The sequence below is a fragment of the Gymnoscopelus microlampas genome (assembly GCF_963454915.1).
Source record: "Gymnoscopelus microlampas genome assembly, chromosome: 16".
Lineage (NCBI taxonomy): Eukaryota > Metazoa > Chordata > Actinopteri > Myctophiformes > Myctophidae > Gymnoscopelus > Gymnoscopelus microlampas.
This window is the reverse complement of record NC_139953.1, coordinates 30744124-30766573: the sequence shown is the minus strand read 5'-3', so window position 1 is coordinate 30766573 and position 22450 is coordinate 30744124. Positions and strand designations below refer to the sequence as shown.

At 40.4% G+C, this 22450-nt stretch overlaps 2 protein-coding genes across 3 annotated transcripts; one reads left to right on the top strand and one right to left on the bottom strand.

The window, feature by feature from the left end:
* The first annotated feature begins 417 nt into the window (after positions 1-417).
* On the top strand, positions 418-12672 carry rab15 (RAB15, member RAS oncogene family). Its single transcript, XM_084083146.1, has 7 exons — positions 418-624; positions 8079-8139; positions 8665-8725; positions 9295-9372; positions 10010-10099; positions 10457-10522; positions 10803-12672. Exons 1-7 carry the CDS (start codon positions 501-503, stop codon positions 10962-10964), a joined length of 642 nt encoding a protein of 213 aa, XP_083939272.1. The 5' UTR covers positions 418-500; the 3' UTR covers positions 10965-12672.
* A 1970-nt stretch (positions 12673-14642) lies between these two features.
* On the bottom strand, positions 14643-20593 carry LOC311063498 (uncharacterized protein). 2 transcript variants are annotated; one of them, XM_084082977.1, is made up of 10 exons: positions 20527-20593; positions 19205-19284; positions 18955-19016; positions 18694-18866; positions 18031-18209; positions 17698-17840; positions 17192-17333; positions 16830-16950; positions 16453-16534; positions 14643-16055 (listed from the first exon to the last, which is right to left on the bottom strand). In XM_084082977.1, the coding sequence occupies exons 2-10, from the start codon at positions 19281-19283 to the stop codon at positions 15981-15983; spliced, it is 1056 nt and encodes a 351-aa protein (XP_083939103.1). In that variant the 5' UTR covers position 19284; positions 20527-20593; the 3' UTR covers positions 14643-15980. The 2 variants fall into 2 exon arrangements, with proteins under 2 accessions (XP_083939103.1, XP_083939104.1); XM_084082978.1 differs by having other exon boundaries at positions 18955-19010.
* Between the last annotated feature and the right edge of the window lie 1857 nt (positions 20594-22450).

Sequence of the window (22450 nt, the reverse complement as noted above, 5' to 3'; positions counted from 1 at the left end):
TGAACAACAGAAATCTGTTAAAATGTTTTGTGCCGGGCAGGGACCCCTCCTTGGCACAAAATATTTTCAGATTGGGGGTCCGCCCGCAGACAAATACATTAATACGTTAATTTGGGTCCTTGACATGAACATATTTTAGAACCACTGGATTTGAACAACATCAGGAAGCCCAAATTTGGGCTTATTAATAAGCAACTACTCTTAGAAACAAGGCCAAAAACCCACAAGCAACTTTACAGAAAAACAAGCCCAAAGTAGCTTATAATACGCAGACATGGCAACACTGGAGACTGGATGCTGGAGGAGGCTGGAGGAGCAGTTCTGCTTTGTTGTCCACCGACAATTGGCAGCGTCACTGATCATCATCAAAGCGTCCGGATAGAAGAACGAGCACACACACACACGATCATTTGTATTTCGACTAGACATGGCATTTGTGTGGGGAAGGTTCGGTAATTCATCGCTGAGTTAGCTGGCCGTGCCACCGTGCGTATTTCACTATGGCTAAGCAGTACGATGTGCTCTTCAGACTGCTGCTCCTCGGGGACTCCGGGGTTGGGAAAACATGTTTGTTGTGCAGATTCACCGACAATGAATTCCATCCGTCTCACATCTCTACAATCGGTAAGGACTGAAGACTCTGCAATGCATACATGTCAGCGTGATCGTTTTTTCCCTGTAAATATAATTAATCAGCCAGTGTTGTTCATCACATTCATTCATCCATCTATCTCAGGGGTCTTCAACGTTTTTCAGCCCAAGGACCCCTTTAGCTGAGAGAGAGATGAAGAAGGGACCCCTACTACATATTGTATAAAATTGTGATGCAGATTAATTTTTTTCATAGATTTCATAGATGGCTTCATACAGCACTATCATGGTGTATACATTAATGTTTACTCATTAGCTTCTCTATGAATTCATGTTAATGTGTATTTTCAGACATTTAACCACTTAAAGCCTCAATACTAAACTTGACCACTGGCAGAGTCTGAGTCTGTACTTGTTTTGCTCTTTTTTCCCTCTACCCACTGAACCTCTTTGCCAAAATAGCAGATCTACAAGCTGACACGAGGTGTTGTTTTGGCTAATGTTCCCCTCACTCCCGTCAGAATCCTATCACACAAAGATTTGTCGGACCCCCTGTAGTAACTCTGAGGACCCCCTAGGGGTCCCGGACCCCCTGTTGGAAGACCCCTGATCTATCAGACAGCCTGGTCCATCAAGCTTCGCCACAAACTCGCATTGGTGATGCCCCCGCCGTCAGTCACACATATTGATAGGCTACTAGCTCTCACAAATCAATGTCTACAAATTAAATGAGCTTTTCTCATGACCTAATTTAAAGTCAAGTTCAGGATTAGCATAAATTTGTTGTGAAGCCCTTCTTCAGGCTAAAGATCAGACACAGGTGTACAGGGTAGATGATGATGATGATAATGATGTTACATATCATTTGAGATGTGTGTCTAGATAAGGTGAACCTATATAGCCTACCTACTTGATCTAGTAGTAATATAGTGTATTTTATTGTACAGTAATTAAAGCACAAATGTGGGATTATTTATTTGGTAGATTTCTTGAGTGATCCAAATTGTCTTTTTACTTGAAAAACTAAAAGTTGCCCCACCAGCAGGATTCATTTAAGATCGTGACGAAGAAATTATATTGACCATGAATTCCACCACAATTGCCAGAGCAGAACTAATTGGTAGTAATACTACCTGTGCCTCACCCTTGGTCACGGATTAGCCCCCTCTCTTAAGGATGCATTAATGCAGCAGAACTATGACACCTTTTTCTACTCTCATAGCTTGTTATATGATTCAAAGCATGAGCCACAAAAACACTTCATTGTACTTTCATTTTGAGATCATTAGGCCAATGGGTTCCATATGCTGCATTGTGTTTTGTTTCTTCTGTGGTGACTGTCGTGTTTTCCCTTGCCTGTACCCACTGAACGTATTGTCCTCCCCATCCCCAGGTAACTAGTATGACTGTGGAAGCCATCTCATCATTTGCAGTAATTGGCCTTTCCTTGTATCGCCTTTTATTACCAATTTTGATAGATGCTAATTACTAGGCAATAGGCAGATATGTTGGTTACTTGTTCACATGCTTATTTAGATAGGCATAATACTGTTTGCTTGACCACAAATGCAAAAATTGTTTTTTAAGCACTACATTTATTTATTTATTTGCTCTATTTACATGACAACCTTTTACCCAGTTCTTTTGTTGACGAGGGGGTTCATGGCATTTACTTTGATCTCGCACTTACTTTGGATAAGCACAATGCCTAAATTGTAATTGTAATTAAAGCTTGGATGTTCTAAATGAAGATCAGACAGAAATTTGTGCAAATGATCCCTGAAAACATCTGCTCCTTTAAACACAATGGGATCACCAAAAGCAAAGTGTTTCGACCAGTGCTGTTGTTGTTGTTGTTTGTTTCCATGTCTGTTGTTGGCACACAAGCTTTACCTGACAAACCCCACAGCTTTAATGAAATTGGTGAGACCGAACTATCAACACACCCATAATATTAACACCCGCCCTTAATTGTCAACACACCCAAAGTCTGTACTAATTAAGTTCAAACTTAGATTTTGACACCACCCTACTGTGGCAGGCTGTGAGGTGCATAGATATCTATGGTGAGGTGAGCCTCCCGTTTCACAGTTCAGTTAATTGACACGCACGCACGCACGCACGCACGCACACACACACACACACACACGCTGTGACAGACACACACACACACACTCGCTGTGGTCCTATAATGTAACCTACAGTATGGTGCCCTACTGGAGACTGGCCTCTCATAGAGAGAGACATACAGTATTCCAAGATGTTATGAAAAGAAGGATTTTCAGTTTTTCACCATCTTTTTTTTTCTCCCTCAATGCTCCATCAAAAGTCCATTTCCACCTTGTGAGGATTCAGTGAAGGCTCGCTGGCACCATTGCATTCTCCTTGCAATATGCACAGTGTGTTAAAACAAATTCAAGTCCAAATGGACCCATCACAGAGTTAAATTAAGACTTAAATTTACTCCGGATGATGGAAATAGGCCACTTGTGTAGGTGCAGGCAGATTGGCTGGGATATTTTTCGTTGTTTTGTTGTTCTATACAACAGCATCCGTTCATAAGCCATAAGAAATACCCCCGGTGTCATTTTCATGAGCTGGCAGTATTTTCAGGGACCTCTCCTCTAGCTAACTAAACCCAAAGAAGGTCCACAGAGAGAAAAGGACCAACATCAGTACACCCCCCCGATCAATAAATAATTTCCCAACCTTCAGGGAGACAGAGAGATATACTGTACATTTTCTTCCATGTCCTCCTCATGGCTACCTCTATAATTCATGGAGTAATAATGAAGCCCATCGCCTCTGATGTTCATCTCAACTCTCTTGAAAACTGCTGGAATCTCTCGATAGTTGTGCTTGTTTCAACGTCTCTGGTTTCCCCATAAATGGTCGAGGCTAAAAAGCTGATTACTGCACCTCTTATTCAGCTGACAGACTTTATTTGTGGAATTTCCCAAGGCATTCACACATTAAAGGTTGCAGTGACAGATCAGGGCCAAATCGATGCTCTTTTTTTGCTTACTGGCTACATCAAATAAATGTAACTGTATTCCCACCGAAACATTGCAATACACAGTATGTTATATGTTATTGGAGGCAGGGGCGTCTTTTTCTGTGTCCACAATATTTCGGAAATCACAATACTTGATATTATTGAATGTTGGCACATGCCTACTATGAGCTTAAAGAACATCACATTTGTCTATACCGTATGTGTACATGGAGACATCACTCCAAAGCCAATGGAAAATACAATTTAATATTTAAGAAATTGAACTCTGTGGTCAGACCACACTGGGACATCATCAAGCAATGCTGATTATGAATTTACTGATTGACAATACTGTGCTGCTCTAGACACATTTCCTGTGTTTAAAATAAACACAGGAACTGTTACATAATCTTTTAAAAACATTTTACGAGTGTCCCCAAAGTCTCTCATTCACTATCAGAAGAGCAGCTTCAAATAGTGTCTCCATCTTCTCTGGATTCTATCTTTGGAAGCATCGATATCATATATTATTATTTAAATATTTTTTGGGTGTGGCATTTGATGCTTTATTTAGATAGAAGAGTAAAGACAGACAGGAAACCAAAGAGAGAGAAGACGTGTGAGACATGATAGTTGGATTCAAACATGTATCCTTGCTACTACTACTTAATTCATGGCCCGTCATACGATGGTGTCGTGCACTGACACCGTCGCACAACAAAGGATAAATCGGGCCTCACAAGGAGTTTATGGTCACTAACTGGCTGAGCCAATCAGCACCCCAGAAGCGCATTATTTATTTTTTGTACACAACTATTTAGTGGGGGGATCAATTTAAATACAACAACTAAAATATTTTTGTTTTAATACAGACATCCAACAATATTTTAGCAGGTCATTCTGTACTTCAGTAAGACCATCTGTGCCTAGTGGTGTGGATTTCCCTGACAGTAGCTGGAGAGATGATTTAGTGATGGTATTCAGTCACACTGCTGATTTTAATCTCCTCCTCCCTCACCTCAGTCTTTTAACGGTACTCCTTGGAGCTCATGGCTGTCATACTGGCTATGAGGGACGGCCTCAGGCCTTGCCCTAGATCATGGCTCAATAAGCACCTGTCCGCATGCTGTTGATCTTTGCTCTCCCACAGGGTACCAGGCCACAATTTAAGTATTTAGCAGACCCTGTTATCCAGACCGTCCTACAAATTGCAAAACCGGGCCCCAGGTTGAGGAGTTCATTATCTTTGAGGAGATGGCCTTCATATGGGCATGGATCAGAGCCACATACCTATCATAAAGGACTTAACTCGATTCAGTGCTGTAATAATCTGAGTTCCCAGTAGTTTTCGCCAGCTCTGGCGAGTACTGTAAGTACACAGTACAATCCGGTGTGTTAACTTAAAAATGGAGCTGTGTACTTGAAGGGAGTGATTTTTCACTCCCTCCAAGGGCTCACAGGAGCAGTGCCAATGTTAATAGATCAGCAGATGTTGCCAATGGTCTAATTGGGCTCTTCTCTATATAGTAGCATGCTGTATGGTGGGACAAGGGTTACACACAACACCAGAGAGAACACCAGCACCAACAGAGAGATGGAGCAACAGTGCAATGTTATATAGGACTTGGATTTAAACGAATACCAAGCAGCACACCCAGCAACTTCAAGGCTGGGCCACACATAGCCTATATATAGCTTGAGGAACCGAATATAACAGGGCGCATCTTTAATTTGATGGTGTCCACATTCTTGATAGACTTTGTGTGTGTGTGTGTGTGTGTGTGTGTGTGTGTGTGTGTGTGTGTGTGTGTGTGTGTGTGTGTGTGTGTGTGTGTGTGTGTGTGTGTGTGTGTGTGTGTGTGTGTGTGAGACTGTGACTTCAATAAAGTCCAGAAGCTTTAATTAGAAAATGGTCTCATCAATTGTGTTGGAAACAGCCTAAGTAGATATCCAATGCGCAGATTGAGACTTTTATAGAATTATGTGGCCGTTCTCATGCATCTCTCTCCTCAGTGGATTGATTGATCTGAAATTGATTGAAGCGAATTTTTATTCTTCCCAAATGTAAACGGTTAATTGGCTTTTAGTTTTTTTTTCTCCATGGGCTATGGTATCTGTAGTGGTAGTTGTTGCAGTCTCAAGAAGAGAACAGCACATAATGAAGCTAGGGTGTGCTTTAAAGCTGCAAAATTCACTAGTACTGTAGCTACAGTGTGCCAACATCAAAACTAAGTAGGCCATTGTGAGACTAAATACGAATGCTGCACCACATCGGCCTGGATTCAAATAAGCTCAGCAAAAGAAGCAGGAAGAGTTATTGTACCATTCTTCATTTCTAAGCGAATTGTTTAGCAGCACCCTGACTGCCGTGGCTAGTTTCAAACAGAGAAGCCAGCTGTTTATCCAGACTTGCCCTAAAGTCGACAGTTGTTGACAAATGGTCTATAGTGAGTGTGTAATGATAATTGTCGATGACAGGCCTGTTCCCAGTTCCCACCCCGGTGACTTTGCGTCAGTGTCGGGGCATCCATTAGAGAGATTGTCACACAGCTGAACACATCATCGTCATGGTAATTAAACAAGTCACTTTTGGGTGTGTACCCATTACTGTTGACATGGCTTTCCCACTGTCTGATTGTGAAACGCTGTCGTGTCAAATTAACTGCTATCTTCTGCTTGTCTGGTTGTCATGGTTCTCTAAAAGGAGGAATTCCATAGGTTGTGACCATTTCAGTTATGTTGCAGGATATCTTTCCTTTAAGGAAGTTAACTGTTTTTTTTTGGGGGGGGGGGGGTATATATATATTTTCTCCTCAATTTAGTCAATTTGTAAATCTCTCTCTTTACACACTTGCTGTGTTGTCACTGCTGATGTCTTTACTGACTCACCTGCCAGTGAGGACTCCCCACCGGGAGAATGTAGAGCTTTCGTCCTACTCCTCCAACCCAACACTCCCTGCTGACAGGCGCCGCCCCCGGCCTGTAGGATTACATGCGGTGACAATTATCACTCTCCCCGCCCGGCTTCCCTCCCCGAACACAGGCCAATTGTGTTTGTGTTGACGCTCGACAAAGCCAGATGCACCATGGTGGATTCAAACCCACAACCTCTGTGGTGGTGGCCAGGCACTTTAGCGCCAGCCGAGCGCCCTGGAAGTTAACAGGTTAATAGTTAGTGAAATGTCATAGCCTGAAGTGTAAGATGTAAATCATCCTTTTAAGGAATGGCATTGCTGAAAACTACAGTGGTGGTCAAAATGTAATACAATTGATTTTGGACTTTTTTGACAAACTATCGGTCAAAACATTGGTAATCAGTGCACTAGGACCAAAATCGAGATTGGCATTCGACCCAAATGTTTTTAATCGATCGGGCTATAATAAGTAGAATGAGAATTTGAGTTGATTTTAACAGCCAATGGCAATGATGCAATACTGTTGCAACTATGCAAAAAAAAAAGTAAAGAAAAAGGGACTTTAATAATGTGGGAACATGCTTTATCTGGATACTTTTATAACTTGCAAAAAAATCCTTTTGTATTAGCAGCAGATTGTGTTCAAGCCATAAACTAGTAGCATGGATGACTTATGACTCCATCTTTGCTAAGTGCTATGCCCCCTGCTGCTGAACAGTGAGAAGGAGAGAGGGATCCTCTTTTTCACCCTTCACTCTACCGTCACTGCGCTCCAGGCAAGGCAAGCCATTACTGTATTTGTTTTCCTGGCCTTTTCAGTTTGACTGAACACTCTATCGTCAAGATAGATACTGGTTATTTCACCACATAGGCCGAGCCTTGGCCGAGTGTATCTGTCAGCTGTTCCCTTGTTTCAAATCTCTTGGATTCCAAACTTTGCAGAAACACATGGTCATGCAAAAATACACAGGCCCTTCCAAATGCCTGTGAATCGATCTGACACAGTAGCTCTTTTTGCAGAGTGCAACAGCTAGTGGCTTTGCCTCATGCATGTTGCTGGTCAGGTTAATTGGGTTGAACTCCTTAATATTGATTTCCCCAAAGGAGTGTTTGCTGCTTATCCTTAACCGTGTTATGCAGAGAAGATAGTCATGTAAAACAGGCAACTATGGGTGTTACCCAGCTATCTTTTGCCCTCCCTTCTTTCATCTCCCTGATCAATACAGACAGAGATCAGAGAGAATGCAGACTGAACTAAATGGAGCAAACCTATTAGCCATAGCTTCTAATAGGGTGATTATACAGGGGTGAAATGTCTCTTATTCTCTTATTGGTGCCTTTGATGTAACACTAGAAAAGCTCTTACTGCAAGTAAAGACGTAAATTCACAAGTTAATCAATTTCAGAGTTGCTTTAACTGTATATGCATTGGAAGATGCTTCTTATTTCAGACAGCATTGAGCTTGAACACTGTTATTGTTGCAGGCTTGCACAGTAAAATCCTTAGTTAAATGCACTCAGCTGTCATCTCTAAAAGTAATATTGTTGTTCCTCAACAGTTATTCTTTTTCTTGCAGGAATTGATTTCAAAATGAAGACACTCGTAATAGATGGCATCAAAGTCCGAATACAGATATGGTAAGATGGCAAAACTCTCTAGGGCGCTTCAGAAACGGCTTACCAATTCAGAATCATTATAAACTATAAAAGTAAAATCATCAGGATTCTTTAAAGTCTGAGATTATGGGTGCTTTTTATGTCTACACACTATCAAAACCTTTTACCATAGTCCCACAAAGGTCTATGCTTCGTATACTTGGCCGGCCCCCTACCCTTTTCCCTCTATACCAAATCTCTAATCTCTATGCCAAAATTAGCTGATATCAAGCTCACAACGATTTGCAAAGCCACGTGAACTTGTAGCCACGTGACCTTGTAGATCTTCTATTTTGCTGATGTTTTGCCCATGACCTGCCTAGAATAGGGAGGGTTCATGTGGCTAATGCTGTGTAGCAATTTTGTGTGTGTGTGTGTGTGTGTGCGTATAGGGAATAGGGAGGGTTCATGTGGCTAATGCTGTGTAGCAATTTTGTGTGTGTGTGTGTGTGTGTGTGTGTGTGTGTGTGTGCGTGTGCATGCGTGTGCGTGTGCACGCTTTTATAGGGACACGGCTGGCCAGGAGAGGTACCAGACCATCACTAAACAATACTACAGACGAGCACAGGTACAGTTTCATTAATGTTTTCTCCTTAGTGGTTTGACACCAATTGATCCGGAATTGGACATTGGCATATGCAGGGACTAACAAAGCAGATTTTTAACTTTTCCCAAATTTAAGCTGTTCATCATTATTAGCATTCTTCTGTAGTCACAGTCAAGGTCCCAATTTCAGGTCTTGCACGTACAGTAGTTGGGACACGTGTAGTGAATGGTTAAACCATTTGAGTTAAAATATCACAGTTCTAATAACAAGCCAGATCATAAATTCTGTGATCATTCTACTTAGGTAGGCTATTGTTCCCTCTATAAGGATTGGAATGATCCAAAAGTTATATTCTGTGATGTTGCCCCAAATACCCATAAGTCACATAATAAGCACATGCAGGTCGTAAATGTCAAAACCACTCAAAGTTGCTTGTGTTTACAGTCAAAATCTGTTATTTTCCAAACAAACAAATGTAAGGGCGAAAATACCTGTCCAACATCATTAGCATGTGATTGAGCTGTCACAATAATAATATTGATATATACCTCTTTGACGTGACTGGTGACGTCTGACTCTCAACCCCACAGGGGATCTTCCTGGTATATGACATCACGAGTGAGCGGTCCTTCCAGCACATTATGAAGTGGGCCAGTGACGTGGACGAGGTGAGCTCACAGCTGTTATCAGCTGTTGTAAGATCAGAACACAGAGACGATTGAGACTCATGGCACATGGCACCAATACCTGACAAGATGTTATATCATTCAAGCGCTTTGCCTCCAAAACTCATGAATGAGAATTCTGATGGCACTGGTGATGAGAGCAAGGTTTGGCCAGAGAGAGAGATAGTGAGAGTGTGTGTGTGTGTGTGTGTGTGTGTGTGTGTGTGTGTGTGTGTGTGTGTGTGTGTGTGTGTGTGTGTGTGTGTGTGTGTGTGTGTGTGTGTGTGTGTGTGTGTGTGTGTGTGTGTGTGTGTGTGTGTGTGTGTGTGTGTGTGTGTGTGTGTACAGTACACACACACGTCTTCAAGCACTCTTCTATTAATTTCGTCATTCATAGACATCATTTCCTTGATGGCTCGGTCTGCCTGCCGGCCTGTCTGTATGAATGTGCTATATCTGTCTTGGGCATGCTTCCCTATTAATTGTAATCTCGGTTTCATTTCCTGAAGGCCGCCTTTCTCATTTTCCTTCTCTCCAGTCTCTCTCTCTCTCTCTCTCTCTCTCTCTTGTTCTTATCTGTAACTTAACCTCACCTTTCTTACACTTACTATTGTACAGTAAATGTCTCTCTCCCATGCAGTACGCCCCTGACAAGGTCCAGAAGATCTTAGTGGGGAACAAGTCAGATGAGGTGGACAAGAGGCAAGTGGCTACAGAACAGGGCAACAAGGTGCGTCCCCCTCCCTATTGTTGTATAGGTTAACCCAGTGGATTTTGAGTTGAATAGCAATCCTCATTTAGTTCGAGTTAGTATTTGGTTCTGTAAACCAGTGGTTCTCAAAGTGGGGACCCCAAGGGTTCCTTGGGGGTTCCAGGGGGTCCCCAGCAAAACGAGGAACACCTTAATTTCTCTATTATTTCACTGGCTAGAATTTATCCCAATGAGATCATAGGTTTCAATCTCTCCACTGTTATCGCCCCTACAACACCCTATGGAGTTAAAGGTATTGAAAAATGCCTCAAAATTGTAAATGTACTTAGTTACTTTACACCACTGGATCATTGTTGTTATTGTCTTGTCTTCCAGCTGGCCAAGGCTTACGGAATGGACTTCTTCGAGACAAGTGCCTTCACCAACCACAACATTACAGAGGTGATCACTTACAGTTGTATTGTTTGTTTCTGTGATCACTCACAGTACCACTACGTCACATAACCACCTGAGGGTCGTAGCTCAGAGGGTTACCATTATACGCGTAGCATTGAAGCAGCATTGCATGCAGTCAGATCAAATCAATGCGTAGCATATACAGTATATTACCGAAGTTACATGACGCAACGTTATCGCAGGAGGAAATGTCTGGTCGCTTGAGTCTCGTCTCTTTAGTGTCTCCTGTGTTGCCCTCACACCACTGTGATGTCTTCCCTCCCAGTCCTTCACGCGACTGGCGGAGCAGGTGCTTGCGGCCAATAAGAAGGACCTGGACCTTCTGCGGACGTCCCTCACTGACGAGCTCAACCTCACAGCCCTGGAGGAGGAGGAGGGTATCTGCGACGATGCGACGGCAGACACACGCAAGAGCTGCTGGTGCTGAAGGATCCGTTTTTTCAGACACTTTGTCACATTCCACGTTTCTGAATTCACATGATGAAAGGTTGTTTTCTTGGCATTTCTATCCATAACTAAGGCTAGCAGCTATAGACCTGTCCCTGGGCTTCAGAGGTTACGCCGTTTGTGGTAAACTAAGAAGCCGAAGAAGTTTCTGGGGAAGAAAGTGACAATATTTCAGATGACTGATTAACTTGTGACGTTTTCTCTGTAAGGAACAGGATCTTCACCCACAAAGGCCCTAGTCACTGAACCAGTTCCAAAAATGGACAAACCAGATCCCTATCCCTTACCAGACGCCTGAAATTGGATTGGAACATAAGGCAATGTGGGAGAGCAGATGAAAGGGTAAAACTGTTATTGCTTTCTATACCTGTTCCATTGCCTTGGGCCTAGAGGATAGATTTTGACTTGTCCACCACCACTGTCTGGCAAACTTCTCTCAATGTATTTCAAAGTTGATTTTTCAAGCGCTGTCTCCAGAATTGACAATAAGATTCATCACAAGGCTAGGTGCCTTACAAACCAATAACACAATTACATTTATTTGGTCTCCATCGAGTCATTTGGTTATTTAACTCTAGTACTATGTAGCTGTGGTTCCTGTGTTGCCTTTCTCTTATTGTATGTGCACATGTGATCTCAAACTCTGGCACCAGGGGGTGCTATATGCATTATAAAAACAGCAGATATATAAATGCCGGTTAGCTGTTCCCTGATGACAGTACACTGTTCTACCAGTTACAGCTGACTGCAGTTGTGATGGCTGTTGCTATCTATGACAAGATTACAAACTCTTAAACATATGCAGACATTTTCTTTTACATTTTTCATGCAAAGTTGGACATCACAAGCAGTGTGCAGTTTATCATTTCTTACTCATTAATTTGAGACTACATACATGGCCTGTGTTAGCAAATGGTTTTCCACTGACCAGTTTGCATAATTGAAGTTATTTGTTTAATTTTAGTTTGTTTATAGAAGATGGTAGGTACCCTATGATAGCTGCTGCAGGTAGCTGGACTTACAACTGTCCATAATATTGTACATACAAGATGTTCAAGCATCATAGTTTAATAGAATCATGAGCATACGAGATCAATTTAATGTATTACAATCAGAGGGCTGTATAAAAATAAGTGTTGACAGTGATATAGATGGTCTAAAAACTATTCCCTCTGTGATTATAATGTTTTTTGATTATTCTGCTTATTTCTTGCTCTTTTACCACTGTGGACATTCCTTTTAAATCTGATTTCCCAGAATTATCAAGGGACCAGTGAGAGACTTGCATGTGTCAACACTGATTCTTAATTCTGATTCCCTTCATTTATTTTCTTCTACACAACTTCAGTGAAGTTAATAATCAGGATCATAATGCAAGAGAAAAGTATTTGACCAGAGTTGCCTGTTGGAGATTTCTACAGACTGATTCTAAACCCTAATTTATGCTCTGTCGTGCGCCGCTGCCATGCGACAAAGTATAAACCAGGCCAACCAACCTTCAACAACTTAGTATTACTAATGCTCAAAGCAACTGTTTGTGTGCAGGTAAAAAGGCAGTGTGTTGTATTGAATGATATCCTGGGACTATGCTCTAGATACGCAAATGTATCTTTGTAGTGTTTGATGACGGAGTGTTTTCGTTTGTTTTTGTTTCTTTTGGATTACTTGAATTGTATTTGTGGAAACATATGTGCAACATGTTATTAAAAAAACAAAGAGAGGAGTCAGATGGTTTAGAGTAAATTACTTGAAGATAAATGACACTGCTTTTTTTGTTTGTGGAGAAACTTGCCTCATACATTGAGGTTTGTGGTTACAGTGCATACACTACTGTAGGCAATGCAACACTACAGTCTAACACAAACCAAAGGATGTAGGCCTACATGCAGTATGATTCTATGGACCCTAAATATCAAGCTTCACAAAAATAATTATGTGGCTATGCTTTTGAGCAATGCTCTATACAGTATGCTTGCAGCTGTACTAGAATGAAGAAATGTGAGAGACTAGTGGCCCATTGTCCAAATTCACTTTAGAAAAGGATGCATTTTGCCTACAGCTATATAACACTGTTATGCTAATGTATTCATCAATGTTCATGCCATATTCATAGCATATACATTATGTTCAGGGAGAAAACATGCATACACACAAATACCTGGCAGACTTAATTTAATCATTTGCAATATTACATCAATAAGAAATAAGTAGCCCCAGAGATATCCGTTATTTCCAAACTTCCTAAAAAAATCTAATAAAAAGAAACTGCTCGTTTAAAAGCTTATACTCTGAGAGCGTTCTTCAGTATTAAACAGGAGGATGGAGAGGATTTTCATTCTACCATTTAATCAGTGTTAGAAATTATGAACTACTACTTTGCATTCTTTGCATGACACATATTTGGACCCTCAATATTTATTAAACAATAAAAGCTATTAAACGTTGTGTCTAGTCACCACCACATGTCCTCAAAGGATAAACATTTAAAATATTGCGTAAGTAAAATCTTGGATTTGGCTTTATCAAGATATCCTTACTAAAATAGCCATACTAAAATATCCAAAATGTCCAGGCTAAACATATGCCAATGAATGTTTTTAAAGCTAAAACTTAAAAAAGGAGGAGAAAGTTCATTTGATGAATACCAGCCTCCTATACATTGATTGATTGAATTGATTGACATTTTTATTAGGCAAAAGAATGTAAAACAACACAGTTACATTTATAATGCTTTTGTCTAAAAGGTCCGGCCAAAAAAGTCCTTGCGGGCTTGTTTCCGTTGGGGTCCTTGAGTTAATTTCATAGACATATATAGTAGCAACCAAACAGTTCAAAAATCAACATAAGAATACAGAGGAAAAAATATATACCATTATGTACAAAAAAGGCATGAGAAAAAAAAACATATATATATATACAAAAAAAGCATTATAAAATAAAATAAAAAGTATGTACAATCCCATTCAACTTCATACTCCATGTTAACCACATTAGACTCATTGAAAACGCACTGGTTCTAGTGACTGATATTGTCATTCTTTGCCTGAGGAGACCTTCATTTTTCAATTAGTTATTTTATGCATGAATTTGATAGATTCGACTTGATGCAACATTACAGAAAATATTAACATTATGAAACCACATAGTCTCTACTATGAGAGCCCAACCCACTACTTTGTGGGTCGTAGCCACTGTCTCTACTATGTGGGCCCTAGCCACTACTAAGTGGGCCCTAGCTACTGTCTCTACTATGTGGGCCCTATCCACTGTCTCTACTATGTGGGCCCTAGCCACTGTCTCTATTATGTAGGCCCTAGCCACAATGTGGGCCCTATATCGCCACTGTCATTTCAATTCAATTCATTTCACTTTATTAGCATTGGACACATACTTTTACATCACCAAAGCGAGTCAAGTGTGAAATAAAAACAATAAATAATAAAAAATGTATATATAATTAAAATATAGGCCTATTGTGACGGGGCTGACGATCCTGCCCCTCCGCCTCACTGTTGGCTAGCCTTCAATGATTGGCAGAGTGGTGCAGGCCGTCAGGCCAACTTGTTATACCTGAGTTTGTGAAGACCTCTCAATAAAATCTTCTCAGTCCTTCTTTTTTCTCTTGGTCGGCTTCCACCTGGCCTGATTGGGGCAGTTTGAGTTACATCTTTTTCTATAACACTCTCACAGCACATTCCACACATCCACACACTGTAGACATGACTTGACTACTGACTTATTCACATCCCATACCAGTTTCTTTACCATGTTTTTTCCATTGCCTTCTTCTTTAATTTGACTTGTGTGGACTCCCTTATTTTGCCATGTATTCCCCTAGTACATGAGAAAATGGGGGTTCGTCGTTAGTTTGGTTGTAAAGCTATTCAGTTGTTTTTTATTTTTTACTTTGTTTTTTTTGGGTCAATACCTGATACCAAACCACCTGAACCTGACACTGTACAAGAACTAGAATACATAAATATGTAAACAGAGCTGTGTAAACACAGCAACGTTGCAATCAAATATAGTAGTTAGAAAACTTTAAATTAATATAAAATATTTTTTTAATGTTAATACAAACAAAATAAACCTTTTCTGTTGGAAATAAATGTATACATATAAGTAATGATAACTTCATACAAGAAACGTTACAAATAGCAGCAATCTTTCAAATGCACAGGTAGCAAGCTGCTCTGTTGTATGTGCAGTAGTTCTATGTACCGAGATCAGTATGTTGTATATAGAGTGCAAGAATACACATGATTGACAGTTTATGATGGTTGTATTCCATTGGATGTACTTTTCCTGTTACAATGCCCCACAAATCTTACTACTGTGTCTGCTCCTTAGTTGTTGGCCTAGGCCCTACTGCATCTGTGACACGTTGTGAGCATGCAGATGAGCTATTTCTGGCGCAAGACAGTGTTTTATGACTGAGCATAAATCAGGTATTATTGGAGTCTCTCTGGAGCAGGAGTTGAGCCAGATAGTTGAAACAATCGCCCATGCTGACATCCAGAGACACAAGGAAGTGGTGCACAGACTGGCATTGCCAGACTGATGACGTGGATTCACTCACATGTTCCTCCGTGGTATGATACCGTGGAGGAACATGTGAGTGAATCCACGTCATCAGTCTGGCAATGCCAGGCTATAGCACAGACTGGCCCAGGAGGAGACACATAATGTCACCTTCTGTGCCCGTCTGTGCACCACCTACAGTATTTTACTTAATTTATTTGAGAAAGACAAGAAAGAGAGGGCGTAGGTGAGATGAAATGTCACAGGTCATTACAATTACGCATTACTCATTTACAATTTACAATTTAGGCATTTAGCGACTTTTATTTAGTCTCATCACAGATCTTTGGTCTGAACTAGGCTTAAAGCCTTCTCACTAATAAATAATAAATACATAAATATAAACGGTCCAGTACAATCACAGTGTACCCTACACATCCTCAGTGTCAGATGGTGTGTTGTTATGAAGGTGTCTTTAGAGGCCAGCCTCTGTCTCTTCCACCTCACTGATCCGTTCCACAGAATCAGGTGACTGGACAGCAGGAGAAAACTGGAGGGGGGAAAACACAGTGAACATACAGCACCCTTCATGTGTGCGTATTTGGGGTTTGATGATGATGGTGCGTGTACGTGCGTGTGTCGGTGCAAAGTTGTTTTCATGGTTAACAAAGATTTGTAAGGTTACTGTAACCTTAGCTCTAAAAATTGTAATTGTACAATTAGGAAAAGATTGAGGTTGGTGTCAGGCTTAGGGTTACACATTTATTTATCAAAATATTATGGTAGAGGTTAGGTTAGGTTTAGAGTAAAATACTTACACACAAAAAGCGTAGAACTGTCTGTCTGTCTGTCTGTCTGTCTGTCTGTCTGTCTGTCTGTCTGTCTGTCGTGTGTGTGCGCGCGTGCGTGTGTGCGTGCGTGCGTGCGTTCGTGTGAGTGTTATTTACATGGAGTGCAGCATCATTTTCCAAGAAGGCTTTGTACTTTATGGGAGGCTGAGGAACCCGAGGAAATAAAACATTGGACTCCCTGAGAAAAAAAACACAAAAACAGTAATCGATTATGTTATTAAACCATCGATATTTTCTTAATAATCAATTAAATCGATTATCTCGACTATTGCAGCCCTAGTCCTTTACAAAATAAACTACAAGCGTGGGAGGGGAGAACGAGAGAAAGACAGTTGAGAATTGTGTGTGTGTGTGTGTGTGTGTGTGTGTGTGTGTGTGTGTGTGTGTGTGTGTGTGTGTGTGTGTGTGTGTGTGTGTGTGTGTGTGTGTGTGTGTGTGTGTGCGTGTGTCATGAGAGAAAGAGAGAGTACCACCTGCAAGATCTGACCAGCAACAGCACAGAAAGGAGGATCATGGGTATTCCGAGGAAAATACCCAGAATTACCCAGTTGTTCCAGTCCAATCTTGGACTCGGAATCGGATCCAAAGCATAGACTGTAAAAAGAATGGACAGCTTAACATGAAGGAGCGTATAACTTGCTGTAAATAAGCTGCCTCTGATTATCCATTTGTAAGGTTCCGCCATAGTTTTATTTTAGATTGTGTTCTAAAGCATAGTGATCTACATTCTACATTCTATGTATTTTTCCTTTCTCCTTCCAACCAACTAACAGATAGATATGAGCTACAAATGGTTTTAACTGAACTGCTGTTTCTGGTAACTATAAAGACTCACTGATGGTATCACTCCATTCACTCCAGTGCTGAGGTCCTGGCCCTGGGCAGGTGTCTCTTTTCTTTGTCCGTAGCTTCACTTTGTAGGAAAATGTGGGATCGTTGGCTTCTTCATACAGCTGCTTTTCTTCAACATGCCGTTTCTATTTTGGGCATGTCATTATAGGTGAACATTTTCAATCAAATACATTCTTTTCAAAAGAATAAAATAGGGCTCAGGTGTTTAAGCAGTTTAGTATATTATAGCTACACAACAATTGTACAATGTAGAACAAACAACATTAACAAAATACAAAGTTACTAACATGTCACAGATAAGATACACAATAATACCAAATACAAATATAATTTGTCTTCCAATTCCTAGCATGTTATTGTAAAAATAATAAAGAGAAGGTAAGTACTACTTATACAGTATACATACTTTACGTACTTTAATCCCAACTTTTAATGGGATTTGTTTAGCAGGGACAGGAAGTTTACATTCATCATATGTACTCTACACACCTTTTTATCTCCATTGATGTCCAGCTCGTATTCAAAGCAGTGTGCTTTTGATGCTCCTGATCGAAGAACAGGCAAATCCCACCTTACAACCAGACTTCCATTTATCATGGAAACATTGATGTTAGCTGGAGGAGATAGGACCTCTAAACACACACACACACACACACACACACACACACACACACACACACACACACACACACACACACACACACACACACACACACACACACACACACACACACACACACAATTAGTAAAACAAACATTGTTGTGAACAAACAATGCGTGTGAACTAAGGCTTAACTTGATTGTTCTGGCTTTGGATATTACCAATGCGAGAAATGTCCCCTTTATGATAGTAGATTGTCCATGTGTCAGGTAGGGACACGTTGATGCGGAGGATTACATAGGAAATGCTAATATCCTTTACTGTGTAGACAAGACTTGCAGACTTGACTGTAACTCCTGTCTCCAATATTTCGGCCTCCTTTTTGTTTTTATCACAAGTGCTGGATAAAAAGACACAGATGGGGACACAAAAACACAAATAAACACAAATGAACAGTTGTGTTACAATTCAGTTACTTGAGTCTGTCTTGGAAGTCCTTAGTTGGACCCCTTAGTGAACATGCACTATTGTCTCCCATTGCCAGCAATAAGAGAGAAAAACATTTCATGTCCCCAACTGTTAAATGAAGAACTTGTAGAATGTGACTGAGACAATATCCAGGATGGATTTTGCTTTTCTTTTTTGTATCTATTTTCAATTTAAGAGTCCACAAAGTCTGTCTCACATTCGGTGTCAATGTTCTTGCTTTGGAATTTACAACAGCACACCTCACATTAGAACCCCAGTTGTCTGGTTGTTCACTTGTGTCCAGGATCACAACTACCGATTTTGGCATCCTATTGACACTGAATTTGTGGAGTGAGAAGTGCATCTATACTGTGAAAGTAAGCAAACTATGGACTAAGGAGAGGTTCAGAGCTTACCTGATGGAGGCGGAGGCTTGGTTGCTGTTTAGGAAAGAGTTTATGGTGCAGTTGAGTATGTTTGTTGGATAGAGGAGGCAGGGGGGGGACTCTTCAAAGGGGGACTCAATCTCATCACAGTCCTGCTGCTGATGCTGCATCTGTCCTGATACATTTCTGTAGCAGCGCACCTCCTGATTTAACAGACACCCGTATATAAAAAGACATGACACGGAGGGCAGAAAGTCTGAAATGAAAGTGGTAAATTAAATAACAGCTCACCGTTGTAGTCTGCATAGTCGCATCTCCAAAGAGGCATAGATCTGAATCAGAATTCTCTGCATCTGACAACAGAGAAATAGCTAGTATTATAGAGAATAGAATGCAAGACTAGTGACCACAAACAAGCATGCCACACACACACACACACACACACACACACACACACACACACACACACACACACACACACACACACACACACACACACACACACACACACACACACAAGACAAAATATTTTTTCACTCACCAGTCTGCAAACCCCAGCCGGCACACAGAACCAACAAAACGTTCCAAAATATATGGACAGGAGAGTGTTTCATAGCCATCCTAACACACACGCACACGCGCACGCACACACACACACACACACACACACACACACACACACACACACACACACACACACACACACACACACACACACACACACACACACACACACACACACACACACACACACACACACACAGAGTAAAAAGCCTGACTAAACAGAGTGTCAACCGTTTTTTTTACACACATCACTATAATGTACAATTGGCTGTCAGATTGCCTTGTGCGGCATGTCATTTCCTGCATTTCACAACTCCATTCAGAAGTTCTGAAATTTTGAAAGACTGGCAACTGGTAATGATGAGCATATCTGGTGTTTCTAGTGTAATGATTATATTGGCTTTTCTCTAATAAAAAGACTATAGGCCACACACGTTACTTATTTTTACAATATTTTCTCTCTTCCTCTCTCTCTCTCTCTCTCTCTCTCTCTCTCTCTCTGTCTGTCTGTGTCTGTCTCTATCTATCTTCCTCTTTTTGGCACATGCTGTCCAGAGGCAAATTTACAACAATCTAAACCTATGACAATTGGTTTGGGATTGCTTGCCATTATGAAAAGACATGGGGCTGGGTGGATGCAATGAAGGATTCTGATAACCAAAGAATGTGGTTATTTCTGTAATTCTGATTCTGATTGATTCTGATTATACTGTGTTAATACCCACATTATTTTATAGCGTACACTGGATTGAAATTACTATGGTAGTTTGTAATCTGTATCATTGTCCTTGTAAATACTTTTTCTGGTTTAGACATATTTATCTTTTAGGTGAAACTTAAAGTGAAATACTCGGACTGTAGAGCCCTGCAAATGATAGAAAAGGTTGGTTATTAATATTAAAACTACATCCCATAGTCTGGAGGGTCAGGAATTCCTTTCACATGAAAGCATTGATATAGCAAATGGTGAGGTTAATGTTTGGTATAATAATAATAATAATAATAATAATAATAATAATAATAATAATAATAATAATAATAATACAGTGCCTACTGTATTAGCGTTGCTATTTCAACAAACAAACAAATAACAAACAACAACAAAAAACCCACAAAGAATATCAGCTATTTTATGTCAACTTTCACAAACATGAAGCTCCTGTTAGTTACTTATGTGGAGACAGTAATTGGACCACAAAGTATCATAAAATATGTTTGAAATTAGTTCCTGCATTTTGTAGTGGCATTTTTGTAAAGAAGGTATTCCAAAATATGTTCAAACTTATTCACAATGGTTACCTGCTGCTGTCTGCCGTCTTCTGTGTGCCGACTCTGGTCCTCAGGAGCTTTCAGTGACAGAAGTCTGTTTGTGACACAGTACTATGAGGTCTGAGAACAATGACATAACAAGGGTGCACCCATCCTCCCCCACACCCCCACACACATACAGACTGAAACCACAAACACCCACACTTCCCTTGCTTTGAATAGCATGCTGTTCTTGTGAAAAACACTGACGTGTTATGTTATACATGTTATTATACGTGTATTAAAAGGACATTGCCAAAAATTCTAGAGAAATTCAACCCAAGTGTGTTCACTAGATAGAACAGGTGATACTGAAGGAATAGGAAAGATATTAAGATGGTAAAATGTATTTTTATTAATTAGGGTGATACCCTTTGGGAATGCATGTCCCTGCGGGAATAAAGCATAGCATATAAAGCAAATAGCCAATTAATTACCATTGGACAGTAGCAAATAAATACATAAATAAATAAGCTAAACAATCTAGAATCAGTCAAGGAAAAGATTGTTGTCTTATTGTTACATACATAGCGATAATAGCGTAGAACTATAAGAGCAAAACTAATATTTTTTTGTTCCTCACACACTTATATACTTTATATGTATTAGTTAAAATTATAATGATTCATTGATGAGCCCTACAAACGCTCACTGGTTAAATCATCGAAAAGCCACTTAACGGAACTTAGCAAGTTCACACATTTACTGTTGTTGTGATGTGCTTGAGATAGACGTGTTAGTCATGTCCTGTACATTCTTCTCAGAAACGCTTTGAATCTGCTGCTGTGCATTGTAACAAGTGTTACATACTTAGATAATGCTCGGATGAACTTTTACTTGAGCATGCCGTTTCCTTTGTTCCTTACAAAAAACAGACGTCTCAGGAGGGGAAACAAAGGACCTATATGGACCTAGCATACCCTTTGAGAGCTAGACAGAGAATCAGAATCGGAATCAGAATCAGCTTTATTGTCACATCACAGGTTTACAGAAGTAAAAATTTGTTTCGTTATTTCCATAGAAAAAAGAAGGGGAAGAATAAGAAGAAGTAGAGGGGGGGCAAGTGGTAAAGGAGATCAAACAAGAGAACGGAGAAAAAAAAAGAATACGTTTACACAAGTACCTGAGATAGGATATAAAGGTGTGTGAGAGTAACTGTGGTTCAGCAAGAGAGATGAAATAAAGCCCATGGAACAGACTCAGAGTGGCCCAAGATGAGTAGCCTACTGTCTCTGGCTACTTTAGGAACCACTAGTAGCTCGTCCATGTTCATGGTAGAGAATGCCCTTTTGCAGATAAAAATGTAAACAGCACGTGGTACAGACATTAAGACAAAATGGCTAAAACACAATAAAGTCCTGGGGACTTGTTTCCATAGTGGTCCTACAGTATGTATATTCAATTACTCAACATAGCATAACAAATTAACACAATAATGCATGTCATCCGTCCGTCTGTGGCAGAACCAGAACACTTTTTGTTTTAACTAAAGGCTTAAATTATGTACACTGCGATTGCTGTGAAACTTTGCACGCACATTGCCATTAGGCCAAGAAAGAAATGCCACCCTAATTTTTTTAAATTGGCCTTATGGCGTTTTTACCTATAACTGGACCAATCGGCGTGAAACTTTGCACACACACTCCCTAAAGGCCAAGCAAAAAACCTCTGGCCTGCATGTTTCACATCTGCCGCCACCACGAGGCCATTTTTTTCTGAACACATTTTTTTATATTAGTCCTACAGATTTTGTCCAAACATCATGCAAATTGGTACACATTATCTCTTTAGTCATGTGATCAACATGGATCTGTCCGATTTTTCATATTCCATCCTGATTGGCGAATTTCGAACATTGCTGACCCACAATAACGTACCTGACCTGGTGGAGACCTGTACTCTGAGGAGCACTTTT